This window comes from Chinchilla lanigera, unplaced genomic scaffold (assembly GCF_000276665.1).
Source record: "Chinchilla lanigera isolate Chin_1 unplaced genomic scaffold, ChiLan1.0 scaffold00211, whole genome shotgun sequence".
In the NCBI taxonomy this organism is placed as follows: Eukaryota; Metazoa; Chordata; class Mammalia; order Rodentia; family Chinchillidae; genus Chinchilla; species Chinchilla lanigera.
The window spans coordinates 99,106-119,193 of NW_004955612.1; the positions used below are offsets into that span (position 1 = coordinate 99,106).

Genomic DNA, 20,088 nt, shown 5'->3' on the forward strand with positions numbered 1-20,088 from the left:
GTTTTGTTCTTCTAATTACAAAATTTATTACACAAATACAGCTGACCAGAAGGTCTAAAAAGAGCCCAGACGCTTCCAACCCTTCCCTGCCTGTGGGTAAGACAGGAGCCCTCTTTGGAAGCACTGCCTGTCCCCAGCACAGTTCCAAGTCTTGGGTCTAGCAGCAGAAAGGAGCCCAGTGTGTGTGGACGATGTCAAGAAGCAGCCCTTGATCACAGCCGCTCAGGGCGGGCAGCAGCTCTGAGTTTCATAGTTTCATGTTCCCAGCACACGAATCAAATCAAGGAATGGAAATAAAAGGCAAACAAGCAGAAGGCTTCTGGAAAAGGGAGCCCGGGGAGCAGGGTGGTCACAGGTGGGGAAAGGACTCGGTGGGCTTCCGAGGTATGGCGATTTCTGGACTTCGATGGTGTTAAGGACAGTATCCACTTTAAAATTATCTTTAAATTACCCAGACATGTGATGTGCTTTTCTGTGTGCAGGACACATCTTAAAAATTTTTTAAAGGAAAACAAAACCAGAAAAATGTAGAGGATAAAAGTGGTAAAAGGGCTGAGGATGGAGCCAAAAGAGAAGAAATTAAAGAGAAGAGAGGATGAAGGAAGAAGACAGCTGAGGCGGAAGATGACAGCGTCCTGGAGGTGGTAGTGCCGGCCTCAGTTCCTCTTCTTCTGCCTGGACACTGGCTCTGCTTCCAGGTACCGGAGCCCGACCAGCATGCCCAGGATTGAGAAACCTTAAACACACAGAAAAGAGGAGTGATGCACATGAACTCAGCCTCTTGGAATTCCTGGACAGCCCCAGTGCTGAGCCGGCCGCAGCAGGTTTGGGGTGGTGGGGTGCTTACTTGCTACCATCAGGGGCGCCAGGACACCGATTGTGGGAGCTGCAGTTCCGAACACCAGCAACTCAGACAGGAAGTGACCCAGGGCGAGGAAGAAGGTCCACAGCGTGATGTGATAGAGCCTAAGCGGGCAGCAGAGACAGGAACTAGTTACTGCTCCTTCAGTACGGACTGGCAGAGTCAGACCTGAGGCACAGGAGTGATGACTGTGGCTTACAAGAAAGCACACTTGTTCAGGAAAGCACCTGGCTATTTGATCATATCACTTTGCTGTCACCTAGGGCAAAACTAAAGGTTTTGGAGGCTGATCTGAGAGAATGGTCCAGATACCCAGAGTGGGCTCTGAGTCTTAGTGGGGTGGAGAACCCCACAAGAGCCATGCAGAGTCTGCATTGTGGCAATCCTAGGCAGTGTGCACAATTCAGGGTCAGTCACTCTTACATATGCTACTCATGTAGCTGGTGGACTTCTGCAAATTGGTGTCTGTCCGCACGCTATCACTTGGGTTGCTGATAACATTTCTTTCTTATTTTGAGTCAAGAGTATATATAACCCAGGCTGGCCTTGAACTAAGAGATCCTCCTGCTTCAGCCTCCTGCATGCTGGGATTACAGGTGTGCACCACCATGCACTGCCTGTGACAACATTTTTCTAAACTATGAAATTAAAAAATTTAGAGAACACTTCAAACATAAAAATTGATACAATATTATAATGATCCCGATGCAGTCAGTATCCAGCTCCATCAAATCTTAACACTTGGTCATTTTTGTTCGGACACTTTTAAGTAAAATATTACAAAGAAATAAAGTATGTCAGGTGTGGCTGTACATTCCTATAAGCAGGAGGCTGAGGCAGGGGTATTGCCATGGGTTTGAGGCCAGCCTGGGCCACACAGTGAGTTCAAGGGCAGCCTGAAATACACAGTGATAAAGTTTACAGATAACAGTTAAAGCATCCTCTGTATCATTATCCTGTCTTGATCTCTTCCATCCTGCCTCCCCAGAAGTAAATGGTTTTACTATTCTGATGCAAGTTTTTATACATTTAGTAAACAAGGGTGCATGTGTGTTGCTTTTGCTTTTCAAGTTAGGGAGGGAATAAGATCAGAGTACACACTAGAAGTGCCTAGATCAAAGTCCTACACTAGAAGGGCTGGAAACTGCAAGTCAGCTGCCCGTACTGGGTGAAGGGAAAAGTGAACAGGTAAGGGAGGTAAGGTTAAGTGTGAATCACCTCTGCTTACTGCAAAGCACAGCAAAATGAAGATGCAGTCCTTATGCCCATTAGCAATTCTTCACCATGGTGAAGATCTTTGAACTAATTATTCAGTCCTCCCTCTTAGTCATCCTGAGACAGAACAGCCATCTTTATCATTTTATAGATGAGCAGTCCAACATGAGGAGAAAGTAAGTAATGAACTTGTTGCTATGAAGCTAGTTACCAACAAAACAGACCAAAATTCATGTTCTTGTTTTCATTCTTGGCCCAGGATATTTCCACTAAACCACATGGCTTCCAAAAATATGTGTCAATCTAGGGCAAGTAAACCACAGTTTCAAGTAAAAAAAAATTTAAAAATAAAGTTGGAGTGATTAGAGGACTAATAGCCTTGCTTCAAATCCCACTTGAGTCAGTCTTCTTCGGTTTAAATTAATTGGGTCTCTGAGATTTAGATCTACAAACTCAGGAATGAAAATCACTACCTCGTAGGGCTGTTAGGAGGAGGTTTAATCAAGGTCATGGAGGCGAAAGCTCGTGACACGATTAGAGGGGTTCCATGAGTTATTACTGTCTCCTCTTTCCCCCAGCTGCTAAGAGCTTGAATAAGACAAAACTCTTTCAGTGTGAGGTTGGCATTTTGAGTCTTACCCTGTAGACTGAACAATCTCTGGTTTGTGATGATGATTGCTAGGAAGAAAGCTTCGCGCCCTCCAGTGGCCAGAACTAGATATGGCATTATTTAGACAGGAGGCTACCACTGCCTGCAATCGTTCCAAGCTGAATTAGTCCCCAGAGAGGCAGCACACAGGTTACCTTCCCCGCCCCACTTACTGACTCTGCCTAAGCAGACATCAGCTTACTCGTGGGGTCCTCTTTTCTCATGGGTTTGACTTGTGTTCATGCCTGCTTCTAAGGACAAATGTGAGAAACATATGCATGGGCAGTCATTCTAAAAAGAGCGTACCAGGGCTGGGATGTAGTTCAGTGGTACAGTGTTTGCCTGCCATGAGCAAGGCCCCAGGTTCAGTCTGCAGCACCACAAAATAAAATACAAAAAACTGAACTAAAAAAGAACATACCACTCTACTACTTTTGTAGAGGAAAGACTGATTCTTTTCTTTTTTCCCTTCCCCTTGGACTCTTGGTCCTTCCTAGTGCTGGGATTATAGGTGTGCACCACCATACCTGACTGAAAGGCATACTCTAGAAAAGAAGGTGAGGGGCATGATTCAGACTACTGCAGTTTGCTACGTGAGTTCCAAAGAAATTTCAGATTTGAAAGACTTGTTATGTCTATTACGTTTTTTAGGCTTGGGAGGAATGGAGTCTATTCGTCTTTTATTATCCACATTTTAGGTTAATGGAGTAAAATGATTCTCAGGTCCCATCAATAGGGGTGATGGGGTTTGCCTAGCACCCACTTCCCACAAAAGGATGCTAAAGCTCTTCCTTCCCTTACATACGTCTTGTTGTGGATGTCAATGGCACAGAGGCAGCGAATCACTGATGAGAGCAAGGTCCAGATCCCAAAGGTCCGGGCTTGGAGGCCATTCACTGTGTAGCAGAAAAAGCAAGAGTATTGAGAAGGGGAGGGCTGGAGCTCCTCCCCACTCCTATTTCACAGTGATTCACAGGAAGTAGCTGAGCCTGACCTCCCTGTGGCTGGGCAAAACGGAGGCCCTGGGGACAAGGAGGAGTGGAAGGAAATTCTAGAATGAGAACTACGCAGATCCTCTTCAGATGTCTACAGTTTGAAACCCAACAGAGCACACACTCAGGCAAATAACTCCTGGAAGCAGCTTACCCTGCCTGTTCCTGGAAATGCAGGCAGTGTGATCAGGACACGCTCTGCGCACATGGCAGTGCGGCAAAGTACTATTCCTTTGAGGTTCTCTGAGGAAACTCTGTTCTTGGTGGCATCACTCTGACAATGCTATTAAACATCCTGTCCCAAAAGTATGTGCCATATTCCACCATAACAGTGGTGCTTGACCCTGAACACTTACTACAATCAGCTAAGAGAGTTTTATAAAGTTACTAAGGCCTGGGTGTTCGCCCAAATGCACTATGCTCTCTGGAGGAGGCCCCAGCATAAATATTTTCTAGAAACTCTCTGCTGGGTGATTTAAATGTGTAGCCACTGACCTAAGGCAGCCAGTGGCTCGGAAATGCCAAAACAGTGAAAGCAGTGATACTTCCTCTGCTGCCTTATCCATTGTTGAACAACACGATTCTCAAGGGACAAGACCAACAACTGAAAGATCTCTTAATATTTACCTGGGCTTTAAGAATATTCCAGCTTTTGGAAAACCAGATTGCTCTACCAAATTCACAACAATGAAAACTTTTAGATGGTAGTCAGAAAAAAAAATTCCAGATGCCAACCAAATATCTATATTATCCCTAGAGGTCTACATTCTCTAAAACCAATTGGATAGTTCTTTTTATGAAAAGCCTTACAGCAAGTCCCAGGGCCTCTAGGTTTCTCTATCTCAATTTTTTTTTATTGGTACATCTTTGCAGTGCATACTGATTGTATTCCTGATGCACAGTTGGTACATGTACATAGCACGTCTTAATTTTTTTGTTGTTGTTTTTGTTTTTGGGGACAAGGTCTCTCTTGTAGTGCAGGCAGGCCTTGAACTCACTTTATAGCCCAGGCTGTATTTATGGCAATCCTCCTGCCTCAGCCTCTCAAGTGCTAGGATTAGAGGCTTGTGCCACCAAACCCAGCTCTTGGTCTGAATTTTAAAATCAAAGGGCTAGATCAGATAATTTTTAAAATCCTGTGTACACATACAAGGTCCTAGGACCATCTGAGGGCAGTGCTTGAGGGTTAAAAAAAAAAAAAGAAAAAAGAAAAAAAAGACTCTTCCTACTCACTTTGCCAGGTTCTTTATTCCGGTCATAGCTGAACTATGTTCAAAATAAGCCTCAGCCAGCTGTGGTGAAAAAAGAACCCTTCTCCACTACTGGTGCAAGTGTAGAGTGGTGCAACCACTGTGAAGATCAGTCTGGGGATTCCTCAGTAAACTAGGACTAGAGGTCCCATTCAACCCAGCTATTCCCATCCTGGGTATTTTCCAGAAGAACTACAAACATCATACCACAGTGATATATGCGCACCCATGTTTATAGCAGTGCAATTTGTAATAGCTAAATCGTGGAAGCAGCCCAAATACCCATCCACTGAGGAATGGATAAAAAAGATGTGGTATTTTTATACAATAAAAATAAAAAGAAAGATAAACTCAAGGCTTTTATAGGTAATGGATGCAACTAGAGACCATACTCATAAGTGAAATAAATCAGACTCACATGTGTAAAGATTGCATTGCCTCCCTTCTATAAGAACCTGAAAGAGTAAATAAAATCTGAAGGGTACAATACATATTGTGAAAGGGAAAGAAACCACTCAGATAGGAAGGAGCCACTGGGATGAAGGAGTAGAGAGGAAAAAGAAAGAAGAAAGAGAAAAAATATGTATATACATATATACAAGATAACTAAGATAATTGTACTACTAATCTCTATTGGATTATTGAAAGGAACAGTTAATGTGTAATTGTTTGATCAATCTTACACGCCTATATCTCATTATCTGAGCAACCACTTTGAAGATAACATTATGTAATATAACAATTGTTAATTTCCTATCACCTTGTTTTGAATTCTGTATCATGTTTATTGTTTTTTTATGCTGTTTTGTTTATGTATTTATTTTTGTTATTTTGCCTTTTTTGTCTTTTTGTTATTTTTATATTTATTTTTATTATTTTTTATTATTTATTTAATATTTAATAATATTTAATAATTTATTTAATATTTATTTAATAAATATTTGATAATATTTTTATTATTTATTATTTTATTATTATTTTGTATTTTTGTATTTATTTTTGTTATTTTGTATTTTTGTTATTTTGTTATATTTTCTTTTGTCTTTAAAATGAAAAAAAATTTATATGCATATACAAGTATAGCTAAGATAGGTATATTGCTGATGTCTGTGGTTTATTGAAAGGAACAGCTAATGCTTAAAATTTTTTTATTTTCTTGACAAATTTTGCATGCTGGTATCTGGTAATCAGAATAACTGATCTGAAGACAACAATATGCAGTATAAGAACCATTGTTGAACTCCTACCATCTTGTATAGTGAAGCTCTGCATCACTTCCAGTGGTTTTTGTTGTTTTTTTTTTTCTGGTACCAAGAATTGAACTCATGACCTTGTGCTTGCCAAGCAGGCGCTGTGCTGCTGAGCTAAATCCCCAGCCCCTGGTTTGTTTGTTTTTTTATTACTTGTTACTGTCTTTGATTGTTTGATCAATCTTGCATTCTTACATCTGGTGGACTAAGCAACTTTGTTGAAGATAATAGTATGTAGTGTAGCAACCACTGTTAATTTCTATCATTTTGTTTTGAGATCATGTATTGTTTTTGTTGTTTTTGTTCATTGTTATTGTTCTGTTAGTGTTTTTCTCTTTAAAATAAAAAAATAAGCCTCAGCCTACTTAATTTCATTTTATACCCAGATGTTGCAGAAAAAGTAAGCTAGGTCAGATTCTGAATTTGGGTTAGCTATAAATGTGACAGAGAACTATCAGCCACTATGAAATAGCGCCGAAGCTCAGAGCATCCCCCAAAATAACATGATGAAGTGCATGCTGCAGTTAAACACATCCAGCAGAGAGGTCGGGAACGCAGGAAAGGCCGCTGCGAGCATTCAGAGGGTTCACTCTGAGAGACCAACTTGGAGAGACTTAGGGTATTTGCTCAGGGACTCCATCATGGCTCGGGAAGACTGAAATTAGTAACTGTCCATCTGTAGCATGGACATAAACCATGTGTGCCACAACCTGATTTCTAGAGAGGGCTCAGAGATACTATTAAAAGCTTCTTTATGGCCTTTTCTAGTCAAGTACCCCAGAGTCACCGAATGAGGGCTCCCTTCCCTTAAATCACCTTTTGTACACACTAACTGTCCAGGCAGTGAAATGAATCAACAGCTATCCAGAAAAACTTGGGATAAAAGGGTAAAGTTCTCCACAAAGCCTGTTACCCCTGTAGCTATCAGAGGCTAGATCAGACAACCTCGGAATCACCTGGAGGTTTTAAAAACTAGATTTCTGGCCCCTCCTAGGCTCAATAATTAGATTCAGAGAGGGAAAAGGGTAGCTTGTACCTTGTCCTTTGTTTGTTTTTAAGTTTTCTGGGTGGTTCTGGTTTGGGAACCACAGCGAGGCCACTCCTAAATAGGATGCAGTTCTTTGGTTTCTTACCAAGGTTGGGTTTGCCAGTGTAGAGCTTTTCATAGAGAAAGGAGTGGTCTCGGAAGCTCTGGAGCGTGTTCCCCATGGCTATGATGGATACCATGACCAGCCAGCTTCGTAACACATTCAGGAAACGGCTCATGATGATCCCGACGTCTGAGAGGGCGTTTGCCTTGAAAACAAAGGCAGAGAACATGTAACAATGCAAACAGTACCCTTTAACCAGAAGCTCTGTCACTAGCCTGTGGTCAACCTATGACCCACTTATGAAGGCTTTACTAAGCTTAATTGGATAATAATTTTATGAATTGCTCTCCAAGTCCTTTAGGCCCATCTAACCCCGGTTTTCTTGACACACTAATTTTTTTTTTTTTTTTTTTTGAGACAGGATTTTGCTAACATGCCCAGATCTCCTCAAATTTGCAGTTCTCCTATCTTAGGTTCCCAAATAACCTAGCTTAACACACCTCTCTTGCTTTACAGGGCTAGCTTTCTGCCTGGGAATATTTACTCTAAACCAAAGTATGGTGACCTTCCATTCACAGTGACAAGGGCTAAATGATACAAAGGGTGGAAATAACAAATCTAGTGGGGAAGAAATGGAGAGAAGGGAACAGAAGTAAAGGAGGTGTACAAATATTACTATCAAGCAGTAGAATGGAATTCTGTGTAAGATTTATGGAAATTGGTCTCAATAGTTTATGATACTAATAGTGGTGAATGAACAGAAGTAGTATGTGGCATAATACTTACATATAATGTGGCAAGAGAAGTAGTACGTGGCACAATACTTTTCTTTGTCCAAGTAATTCCTCCAAATATAGTATTAGCCTAAATGAGAACTGTTTTCTCTTGGGTGGAATCAGTACTCTAGTATCTTTGCCTTTTAGCAAGTGACTGAAAGAAGTCCACCTTTCCTTCCCTTCCTCCCTCCCTCCTTTCCCTTCCTTCCTTCCCTCCCTCCCTTTCTCCCTTCCCTTCCTTCCTTCCCTCCCTCCCTTCCTTCCTTCCTTCTTTCCTCCTTCCCTCCCTCCCTCCCTCCTTTCCTTCCTTCCTTCCTTCCTTCCTGTCTCCCTTCCTCCCCTCCCTTTCTGTTTCTATCCAGAGTAGTACGAAGGATCAAACCCAGGGCCTTCACCCTGAGAAACATCTTCCAGTGGCTTTTTTTTTTTTTTTTTTTTTTTTTTTTTTTTGGAAGACGAAGTTTCACTGAGTTGTCCACACTGGTCTTGAGTTTGTAATCTTTCTGCCTCAGCCTCCCAGAGTGCTGGGACTACAGGTGGATGCCACCACACCCAGCTTCAAAAATGACTATAAACCTACTCACAGATACTGCCTGTTTATTGATGACAGATTCTTTTAATGCTACAGAAACTTTATATATTTTTAAAACCTATGATGTGCTGCACCACTTATATCTTTAGGTTCTCTCTGTTCTTCAGATACATCATGCTTCATAAACTGGAACAATCTAAAAGTTTAAAATAAATAAGCTGCTGTGACCTTAGAAATAGTAAGATTATATGGAGAAAGCAACAGTTTTGGTATGGGTTGGAACACCAAGAAAATAACAATAAATATTAGTTATTGCGCACTTCCACTGCCACTATGCCAAGCACCTGACATACTACTATCTCAGTTAACCCTTACAAGGTAGGCAGATAATATTAGTATTTATTTTATTAGAGAGAGTTGGTCAGACAGGCTGTGATTAGCTTGAGGTCATTCAGCTAATATATGACAGAGTTAAGACAGAACCATAGTCTGTAGAACTCTATATTGCAATACTACCTCATTTAGAATGTTCTGATGAAGTTCCTATTTTTGAGGAAGACAAGCATATCATTATCACTCTATCTTCAAATTGTATGAAAAATACAATTAGGTTAGTTGTTTTAAAAGTTTAGATTAACCCTTGCTGAGTAAGATTTCAATCAGTTTGATTTAAATGAATCCTATTTAAAGAATCTAATAAAAGAACAAGTTTCTCCCATCACCACCACTACTGTCAGGCCCACGGTGTATTCTCTGTTGTCAGATTAACTTCTTGGGCCCAAAATGATGATGAACTATAGGGCCTCCTTTGCCACTCTAGCAATAGAAGTTTCAATATGGTCCCACACCACCCAGCTGAGATAGGTAGGTATTACAGTCAGCAATGGCCCAAGACAGCTTGAAGCATCAAAACCCAACAGAAAAAAAAAGCTCTAGAGAAGACAGGGTGAACTGATGAATCTCTCAGGTAAGCATGGATCAGAAGGGTGGCCTCCGCTGCCGCCAAGAGAGAATAGGGGTCCATTAGACATCGCAGTCACTGCATGGGCCATGACCCATCTTTCTTTTTTATGCCAGTAGGAGAGTCAGGTCTCCTCTTAGGTTAGAAAAGCTGCATGGACGCCCCACGCACCCACCAGCCCACTCTCCAGCAGAACTTACAAATCCCTGAGCCTTTCAAAACTGCTTCCGCCAGTTCCTCAATCCCATTACCCTGGCTCTACTGTTCTATAGCTATGTGACCCTGGGCAAGTAATTTATCTTTTGCAGCCTAATTTGCAAAATGGGGGTACACATAACTCCCTGAAGATCATAGGAATCACATGAGAAAAAGTGAAGGCCTCTTGCACAGTGCCAGGCTCACAGTGTCTGCTCATGCGTTCATCCATTCTTTCCTTCCCCGAGTTTACTAAGTCCTCTCCATCTTCCTACCGTAGCTCCCTCTTGTCCTGGCCTTTCGAACTCTTCTTCCCTAAAAGGTGGGCCCCCAGATAACCCCCATCTTTCCAGATTCTCCATATCCTCTCAGTCAGGTAGGACACAGACACCTACACCTTTCTCCAAATCCTACCTGTCAATCCGACCCCCAGGACCACAGCAGCAGCAAACAAGCTCCCCCAAGCCAGCTCCAGCCCGGGTCCACCTGAGCCATTTGTCTCCGCCCCGCCCTCAGCCCCGCTGCAGGATTGGGTCGTCCCAGGTAGCCCTCTTTCTGATTGGCTGTGCCGGTTTTGATCGAGCAGGAGATGGGGAGTGAACCCCTTTGCTGCCAATCAGCGGTTGCCGCTGCCTAAACCTTCTCCCCGGTACGCCGCCCACGCACTACACCCTCCCGTTGAGCGTAGCGGAACTCTGAGTTTGGAGTCAACCTTTTAGGGGCGGAGAAAAAACCGAATAAAAGAAGCCAAGATTCCTTTCTGCCTTGGGCAGGGCTTTGTGCCCGCGTCGCGATGACGACATCCGTCCGCGCCGGCAGCCCAATGTGGTCGGTGTCGGGTGGTGTGCGCCTGCGCGGTGGCTCCGAGCGGGCGGTTGCTTGTTGGTTGTTGTAGTAACGGGGAAGCAGCAGTCGGCGGCTGCTGTGAGCCTGGCTGGGGAAGGAGGAGGGAGGTAGGCGCAGAGCTCGGTCCCCGCCTGCCCGCCCCGAGCCATGGGAAGATGAGACAGGTAAATCCTTGCGCCCGCGCGCTCCCCTGTTGGAGGGAGGTTCGCTCCTGGTCCTAGGCGGGCGCCCTGCACTTCCCTGCAAGAGTCCCGGAGCCGCTGTTAGCTAGCCTCCGGGCGCGCCAGGCTGATCACTGCGGCAGAGTCGCCGAACCCTTCCCGAGGGGAGACTTTGCAGACCTGCCTGGGATTGGGGTGAGCTGGGCGTGGTGCTGAGGTCATGCCCTTGTAGGACAAGACCTCCTACTAGCGAGTCTTTAATCTTCCGAGAGCCAAGTCTCTGCGCTGTCTGTAGGGAGCGAGAGAAAGGCTGGCATCCCTTCCTCGCTTGCAGGTTTTGTTGATAAGTTAAAGGACTTAGCATTCTTTTGGGAAGATCGGGAAATGCCTTTGGGAGTCTCTGAGGAGAGTCATTGAGGTTATTTGATATTGTCCATATTTCCTCTGAAGATCTGTAGGGATCCTTACCAGGATCGGTGTTTTTTTGTCTTATTTACAATAATAACGTAAATATGAGTTCATAAAACATTTGGACAGATTGATGTGGAGTAGTTATCTCAGGGTAATGGGATTATGAGCATTTAGACATTTTCATTACAGTATATGTAGTTTTACTTCTCTCTCATAAAACAATGAACATGTACTTTTTTCCTATGGAAAAATATTTTGTTAAAAATGTGTTGGGAGGCCGGGGATATAGTTCAGTGGCACAGCGCCTGCCTGGCAAGCGCGAGGTCCTGAGTTTGATTCCTGTACCCCCCCCCCAAAGTGTTGTGATGGAAGTTTTCTAATCTTAAATCTAATTTAAGATTCAGATAGATGTTTGTGATTTTAACTAAGAGAGAGTAATTATTAAGATAATTCGGAATGACATTGGTCCCCTCCCAAGTATATGACCCTTGATTAGGGGAAATATATTTATTGGTATTTTAGTTTAGTTGAATTGGTTTGACTAGAAACATAATGGCATCTTGCCTGGGTGCTTTTCTTCTTTTCTTTTTTCTTTTTGTCTTTTTGAGACAGAGGCTCGCTGTGCAGTTCAAGCTGACCTTGAGCTCACTTTGTAGCTCAAGCTGGGCTCCAACTCGCAAAGATCCTTCTGACTCAGCCTCCCGAATGCAGGGATTACAGGCATGAACCACCACACCTGGCTCAGTGTCCTTTTCATAGAGTCTAAATAAATACTTGGAAAGGTCTTGAAGATTGAGTTTTAATTTTTATTTTTAACCCCAGTTAGATTTGTCTAGCAAAGAATTATGTTTTAGGGAATCAGCCCCCTAACTCAGGATGCCCTAAAAGTGGAGTTGATCCTTTTAGTTAATGGAAGATCTAGTGTATAAAGGACACATGAGAAACTCAAATTTAATAACAGCTCTTATATGCACAGAGACAGTATGTTTGAAAAAATGTAGATTTGTGTGTCGTATGTGAGGCACTGTGGCAGAGGTAACCTTGCAGAGATTGGGCACTATTTAGGAATATACACACTTCCATTATTTGGAAGATCATCAGCAAAATCAAGGAACAGAGAGCTGCCTTGTGTTTCAGATCACTTGATTTTCTTGCAGGAATCTGTGCCACCCAAATTGTCTGATCCAGTGAATTTGCAAGGAGAGGTCTCTGAGGCCCCTGTTTGCTGACTATATGACAGACCCTGAAGGAGATGCCAGTTGTGATGGCCCGGGACCTGGAGGAAACTGCGTCATCCTCAGAGGATGAGGAGGTGGTAAGCCAAGAGTAAGTCCCAGCAAGCCTGCTTTTGGTTCTTTGCTGTTAGGATGAAAATTAGCTTCTTTTTCTCATATGTTCTTTTGCCCTGTATATCTTTCCTTTGATATTGTCTGATTCTGATTTTAGCTTCTATCCATGATCTCATTCAAGATCTTATTGCTCAGTTCTATCAGCCATCACAACTGAGGGGAAGTTGTGTTTCCGGACTTATGAGTGAACATCAATGCTACATGGAAAATGTAGGTAGTAGGTCTTGGTGATCTCTTGGTCAGAATTTCCAATGCAGAAGATTTTGAAGTTTTTATATATTGGGGAAATACTTTTCCCCAGACTCTGTGATGTTGATTTATATTATGCTAGCTTTCCTAACAGCCTTTACAATGGTAGAATGGTAGTATATAAAGAAGTCATGTAACCATAGCAACTTGGGGAAGGATATTAGAGTTCTGTAGCCTGTGCTGTGTATCCTGAAACACACAGTTGCTTTCTTGAATTCTGTTAGGTTAAGAGTCAGTTTTCTTGACTGTTTGAACTTCTTAATAAAATGAGTGATACTAATTAGTGTAGCTATTATAGACTATAGTAAAGCTCTCTACCTCATTTAATCTGAAGATTAAACTCTTGCATCTTATTTAGTGTGAAGATGTTACTGTTTCCACTTTACTAAACTCATTCTTAGAAGTGTCAAGATGGGTATAGTGTACATGGCTCTAATCCCAGCACTGAGGAGACTGAGGAAGAGACTGGAACTTCAAGGCCAGCTTGGGCTCCATAGTGAGTTCAAGGCCAACCTGAACTACACAGTGTGATCCTGTCTCCAAAAAAGAAGTATCAAGAAACTTCCTCAGGGACCCTTACAGAGTGTGGTGGGTTGAGTTTCAGACTTACGTTTCCTGGATTTTGAAGGACTTTGCTATTTTGCTTTCTTTAACATTATTATTTGACACAAAATAGAGAATCTAGCTTAAAGTTAACATACATATTTTATGTGTCTGTGATCCTTTTGGATATGCACATGCTATGTAACCTGAAAAACAGGAATAATATCTCCCAGGCTATTTTGTAGGGACATGATTGGGAGTTAATAGAATAATATTGGTGAGATTACTTGGTAAATTATAACATACCATACAAGTGTAAGGCACAATTCTTGCTGGTTTTAATATTGAATTTATGGTAGACTTTTTATAAGGTATAATATTACTTAGTATCATTTAAAGAAAATTATAGAAGCATTAATAAATCTTTAAGTTAAAGGCTTCTCTTCGTTGTTAGGTCATAGAAAATAATAGTGATTTGACAATATTATTTGGGTCATTCTCTTTCAGGATAATTAAATGGATAATTCCCACTGGTTATTTTGCCATGTCCCATTTTGCTTGCAGTGTGCTGCCTTTTACCAGCTCCTAAAAATTTTTAAGTTCTGCTCAAGCATCAGTCTTTCCATTTCAAGATTATCTCTTATTTGTAGGTGTCGAGTTTGTGCAAACATAAAGTTTGTTGCTTGTATTCATAATTGAGAAATGCTAAATTGCCAATAGAACTTAGTAAAATATAGATGTATTTTAAGATATTCCTCACTCCAATCCAAATTCATGAGAATTTTGATCTTCTTTTTCAAACTCCTACTGTTGATTTTTAACTATTAATTTTGTTTCTCAGCTTACATCTTATCTATCAGATACTTGTTTTATACATTAGGAAGCTTAAATCCGTTTTTATCACATCTGGGGCAGTGGCTTACATTTGAAAAGTTTTGCAAGTTAGAAGATCTTAAGGCATGTAAAGAGGTGTAGATGCGTTTTGTTTTTTTTTTTGTTTTTTTTTTTTTGGTTTTTCTCCGGTACCGGGAACTGAACTCACGACCTTGCGCTTGCCAGGCAGGCGCTTTTGCCGCTGAGCTAAATCCCCAGCCCCGCGTTTTATTTTTAAAATGTGTTGCTTTGATCCAAAAATGTATGTCCATGGTTAGGAATGCCTAGTATTACTAAAAAAAAGAAAGTCTGTCAACCCTATGATTTATATCCATGGACATCAGTTTGCTCTTTGTAGGTTTCAAAGCTTTATTAAAGTATAATGCCTCGCAGGTTTTGGGGTTTTTTTGTTTGTTTGTTTGTTTGTTTGTTTTGAGACAGGGTCTTGCTATGCAGTTCAGGCTGGCCTTGAGCTCAGTTTGTAGCCCAGGCTGGCCCCGAACTTGCAACGATCCTCCTGCCTCAGCCTCCTGAGTGCTGGGATTACAGGCATGCGCCACCACACCCAGCTGCCTGGCAGTTTTTGGCTTTAGGTTTAGAAACTGTCCTGGCAGTCCTTGTTTTAGATGGTGTTATTTCACATGAACAAAGACTGTTCTATATTTGGTTCAGGAATCCTAAATACAAACTTATATGTAGATATGGAAACTTCCATATATGAACTTAATGTAAGGGTCTGGAGATGCAGCTTAGGGGTAAGAGTGCTTCCCTAGTGTGCACCAGGCTCTGGGTTAGCAACACTTAAAGGAAACAAAACAAAATAAGAACTATTGTAAGGTTTCTTTATAGTCACTGAAAAAATAATATAGTAACCTTAATTTAGTTCTTTTTAAAAAAATTTTTTTTTCAGTACTGGGTATTGAACCCAGGGTTACAGTAATGCTCTAATACTGAGCTGCAGCATACCTAGTAACTATACTTTCTATCTTAAAAGGTGGCTTTATATCAGAACAGTTAGACAGTGAGTGTTGCAGGAGTTTAGAGAAGGAGGCATCATCACAGGCTGTAAGGTGGACCATGGAGTGGGGCTGAAAGATAGGCAGACATGGGGAAGGCAGTGGTATGAAGAAGGCGCAGGAGCAGGAATACGAACACCACCTTACATCTCCATTCTTGAGTTATGTAGGCTGCTTCCAGGAGTGAATAGTATGTATTCCTCATGAAATTGGTCTTCTTAAAAACCAAAATTTTCTTTCGCTTTCAATATAGTGAACTAAAATACTGGCCTACTTTAGTAACTGATCACTCAAGTCCTTTGTTCTTTCGTGCCCCCAGAAGAAGTTTTCTTAACATATAGCAGTTTCTGATGTGATTGAAAATGTGAAGTCCCTGTGTTCAGTTTTCTCACCATTTTGGTTTTTTCCCTTTAGCACCACCTGGTGGGAGCATGCTTTTAATGACAATTTAGCATCTGCTTTAAGCACTTTTTAGGTGACTATCCTTTTTTTTAATTTTAAAAATTAAAAAATTGACAAAGCAACAATGAAGGCAAAATCAAAACAACATAAAAGCAACAAAAATGATGCATGACCTCAAAACAAAATGATAGGAATTCACAGTGGTTGCTCTATTGACTATCCTTTCATGTTATAGGTTGTAAGCTAAGGATTTCTTTGTCAGGGGTGTGGATTCCCACAGAGAGTATAGAAGGGGCCTTGGCTGTTGCCCACTGTGTATCTGTTCATTGTGTTGCTTCTCATCAGGCATTTTGACTGTAGCATTGTTTGTAGATGCCAAGGCACAGTAGTGCCAGCTAGTAGCTAGTGCTAGAATGACAAGGGACTTTGGAGAGTTTCCAGTTTCTAAGACTTTGTAATCTAGAGTGCTTGTTCTTTCCTCTAGATGACAGAAAATAGTGGAAAATTTGTATTTAGAGGAGATTATAGGGCTCATCTGGTCCCATGCTCACAGTTTACAAATGTAGAAGATTAAAAAGCAAGCAAACCACCAAAAAAAAAAAAAAAATCCTTGTTGCTAAAACTGTACCCTGTAAGCACCATTTCTCACAAATAGGTACTATTGCCCAGATTCAAGAACAAGGACAATAATGATCCATGTTCCATTTCCAGAAAATAGGAAATGAAGTAGGTATGGGGTTCTTTACCTCACTAAAAAGCTATTCAATCCAAGTCTAAAGGCTGCCTAACTGCTCAGAGTGTAGCTTACCTGCCTTTGCATTCAGAGGGTGGATCTTTCAGAGCTTGGGTTGGGAGCATATGTCTCGGCTCTGAGATTAGTGGTATGGTTTTTGTTAAGGGGTGTGGTCATGTGAGTTTTGAAGAATGGAGTGAATCTTGGCTAAACTGATCTTCCACTTAAGGAATTAGTTTTAATTTTCAGAGCGTTAAGTTTAATTGTTCAGTGTATAGAACTTCACTGAAATGTGTTTTTTCTGAAGAGTTCAAATACCTGCATACACACTTCTCTGGTTGACCAGCACAAACTAGGGACTCCATTTCATTTCATTTTCTTTTCATTCCTACCTCCTTACCCTAAGGAGGTTGAAGATTTTCCTCATCTGTGAGAAAATATCTAAGATTACTTATACTGCATTTTCCTGAGGATAGGGGAAGAATACAGTTGGAAGCCCCTTCCTGCCCTATGGTTTTATACTAGAGAAAAATATAGATTCTTCCATTTAACATAGTTTTCTTTTAAAATATGCAATTTTTTATGAATCTTGGTTTTTGTTTGTTTGTTTGTTTGTTTTTTGAGATAGGGCCTGTCTGTGTAGTTCAGACTGACCTTGGACTCACTGTGTAGCCTAGGCTGGCCTCGAACTTGCAGTAATCCTCCTGCCTCAGCCTCCCAGTGCTGGGAGTACTAGGTGTGCATTATCATGCCCAGCCGAAATATGTGATTTTAATTGGGACACTGACATTAATTTAGAGTTTCTAGCTCTGAATCTTACGATGGATCATCCAGTTGGCTTGAAAAGGCACTGTAGCGTGTAAAAGGAGAAGTGTAAATTATTTGGTCTAAATCAGGATCGTTTATGTGTCAAGGATTTAAAGTATAACTCAAACTATGCTTGATAACAAAGGGAATTTATTAACTCATACTGAGGCAAGGCTTGATTCTGCAACACCAGCTTCTTTACCCACAATCTCATTTCCCTCCTTTTCTCAGCGAGGCTCCCACTGACTTCCTCCTTTACTAACAGCTCTAGACTCTCCGCTTAATGTCATGAAGTGACTGTCGCAGTTCCACACTTTTCATTCTTATCCTTAACCAGCAAGAAAAAGAGAGACTGTCACGTATAGTTGCTGCGGAAGAAAAAGGAAGCATTCCTTTCTCAGAGGGTCTCAGCACATGTCTCCTTATTTCTCATGGGCTCTTATTGGTTTCTGTACCCTCCCAGGCACTTGTAACTGGAGGTAGTTACAAATCATGGCTGAGAGTGGAAGATGATGAGTGATTTCCCACAGGATATTTGGGCTTCTTTCTCCAGAAGGAAAGGAAAGTTGCTAAGAAACACACCATAGTAATCTACTGCAGCAGTTAATTCAGATTTTGAGCTGTAAATTAACAAGCTTCCCCTTTATTTTATGGTTGTAGAGATCATCCATGTATCATGTGGACTGGAGGCTGCAGGAGAATTCCAGTTTTGGTATTCCATGCTGAGGCTATTCTGACAAAGGACAATAATATCCGAGTAATTGGAGGTAGGTGTTATCTCTCTAATGAAGACAAAGCTGGGCATGAGCCCGACAGCTTTGTGTGGAAAAAGTAATATGACATAGTGAAATGGCCGTGTTCCTAGGAAGAATTGTTTTGTGTGGAAAAATTAATATGACATAGTGAAAGAGCCTTGTTTCTAGGAAGAGTTGTTACTTGAAAGAATGTTTATAATTTCTTAAATTGTTTTCTGCAGATGTCTTTCCTTTGAATTTTCTCAGAATTATGTGTACAAGTTTTGTTTTTAAATTGTGATAAATGACATGTCACAAAATTCACCATTTTAACCATTTTGGAGTATACACTTCATTGATACTTAGTATATTCATAATATGCATATCCACGGCTACGGTCCAGTCTCAAGACATTTTCAGCACCCCAAAAGTAAAGCCTGTACCCATTAAGCAGTCACACCCCACTCCCTGATCCCACTGGCCCCTAGCAGCTACTAATCTGCTTTTTATCTCTGAGTTTGCCTACTCTGGAAATTTCATTTAGGTGAAATCATATACCTTGCAGCTTTTCATGTCTGGGTTCTTTCACATAGCATGTTTTCAAGGTCCATCCACGTTGAAGCAAGTGTATATGTCCTTTTTTATGGCTGGATAATATTCCATTGAATTCACATACAACCTTCTGCTTGCCTATTCATCAGGTGATAGACATTTGTAGTATTTCCACTTTTGGGCCATTGTTTATACTGCTGTTGTAAAGGTTTGTAGACAAACCTTTCTTCTTGCACATCTGTTTTCCTTTCTTTGGAATATTACCCAGGAATGGAATTGTGAGGTAATTCTGTTTAACTAAGGAACTGTCGAGACTGTTTTTCACAAGAGCTGCACCATTTTACATTTCCAGCAGCAGTGTATACGGGTTCCACCTTCTCCATAGCCTTACTAATGTTACAGATTGTGAAGTGGTACCTTGTTGTGGTTTTCATTAGCCTTTCCCTAATGATAAATAACTCAAGTCTTCCTTTATGTGCTTCTTGGCTATTTGTATATCTCTGGAGAAATGTCTATTCAGGGTCTTTGGCCATTTTTTAAATTGAGTTGTCCTTTTTTGTTATTGAGTTGTTAGAGTACATTTTGGAGATATTAGATCCTTACTGGCTCAATGATTCTCCTATTTTGTGAATTGTTTTTCATGCTGAGCATTCTGTGAATTATTTTTCTATGAGCAAAAGCTTTTAGTTTTGATGATACTCAGTTTATCTATTTTCTTCCTTTGTTTCTTATGTAGTTGTTATCATATCTGAAACCACTGCCAAAGCCAAATATCCCTACATATTTTTCTAAGATACGTTTAAGATTTTATATTTAGAGTTAAATAATCTTCATCCCTTTTTAATTTTTTAAGACAGGATCTTGTTCTGTGGTTCAGGCTGGCCTTGAGCTCACTGTGTAGACCGGGCTGGCCTCAGATTCATGGCAGTCCCCCTGCCTCAGCCTCCCAAATGCTGGGATTACAGATGTGGGCCACCATGCTTGTAAATAGTCTTGATTCATCTTGAGTTAATATTCTTATATAATGTAAGCTGGGTGTAGTGGCACATGCCTGTAATCCCAGCACTCGGGAGGCTGAGGCAGGATGATCGTTGCAAATGCAAGGCCAGCCTGAACTGTATAGTGAGACCCTGTCTCAAAAAAAGACAAAAAAAAAAAAGTTAAGTAAAATTCTACCTTCATCTTTTGCATGTGGACCTGCAGTTGTCCCAGCACAATTAGTTGAAGATGCAATTCTTTCCCTGTTGAATGGTCTTGGCACTACTGTCAAAGCAATTGACCATAGATTTGTTGACTCTCTTAATATGCCACTGATCTGTACATTTATTCTTCCAGTAATTCCATACTGTTTTGATTACTATACCTTTGTATTAAGGTTTGGAATAGGGAAGTGGGAATCCTCTAACATTGTTCTTTTTCAAGATGGTATTGGCTGTTCAGAATTCTTTACAATTCCATATGAATTTTAGAGGGAATTGTTCCATCTTGCAAATTGATGTTGGACTGTTGATAGAATGTTCACTGAATCTGTGTATCACTAAGCAGCACTCTGAGTCCTGACTAGCTGTTATCAGAGGTCATAATTGTACAGATCAGAACTGCCATTGGTGTGGTGGAAAGAGTCCATTCTTGGGTTCTC

At 41.1% G+C, this 20,088-nt stretch overlaps 2 protein-coding genes across 9 annotated transcripts in view; one reads left to right on the forward strand and one right to left on the reverse strand.

Moving 5' to 3' along the window:
- Position 1: 1 nt before the first annotated feature.
- LOC102022872 (chromosome unknown open reading frame, human C14orf1) lies at positions 2-10,574 on the reverse strand. Of its 2 annotated transcripts, none has more exons than XM_005414962.2 (5): positions 10,486-10,574; positions 7,352-7,514; positions 3,532-3,622; positions 848-966; positions 2-736 (listed from the first exon to the last, which is right to left on the reverse strand). In XM_005414962.2, exons 2-5 carry the CDS (start codon positions 7,482-7,484, stop codon positions 657-659), a joined length of 423 nt encoding a protein of 140 aa, XP_005415019.1. In that variant the 5' UTR covers positions 7,485-7,514; positions 10,486-10,574; the 3' UTR covers positions 2-656. The 2 variants fall into 2 exon arrangements, with proteins under 2 accessions (XP_005415019.1, XP_005415018.1); XM_005414961.2 differs by lacking the exon at positions 10,486-10,574 and adding an exon at positions 10,188-10,420.
- A 62-nt stretch (positions 10,575-10,636) lies between these two features.
- Positions 10,637-20,088, forward strand: part of Ttll5 (tubulin tyrosine ligase-like family member 5) — a gene marked incomplete at its 3' end in the record, with an annotated part of 241,514 nt that continues 232,062 nt past the window's right edge. For 2 of the 7 annotated variants that reach the window (XM_013510126.1, XM_005414950.2), the window contains 3 exon segments: positions 10,637-10,783; positions 12,349-12,517; positions 17,824-17,930. In XM_013510126.1, coding sequence (XP_013365580.1) covers positions 12,444-12,517; positions 17,824-17,930 — 181 coding nt within the window. In that variant the 5' untranslated portion in view covers positions 10,637-10,783; positions 12,349-12,443. 7 annotated transcript variants of the gene reach the window in all.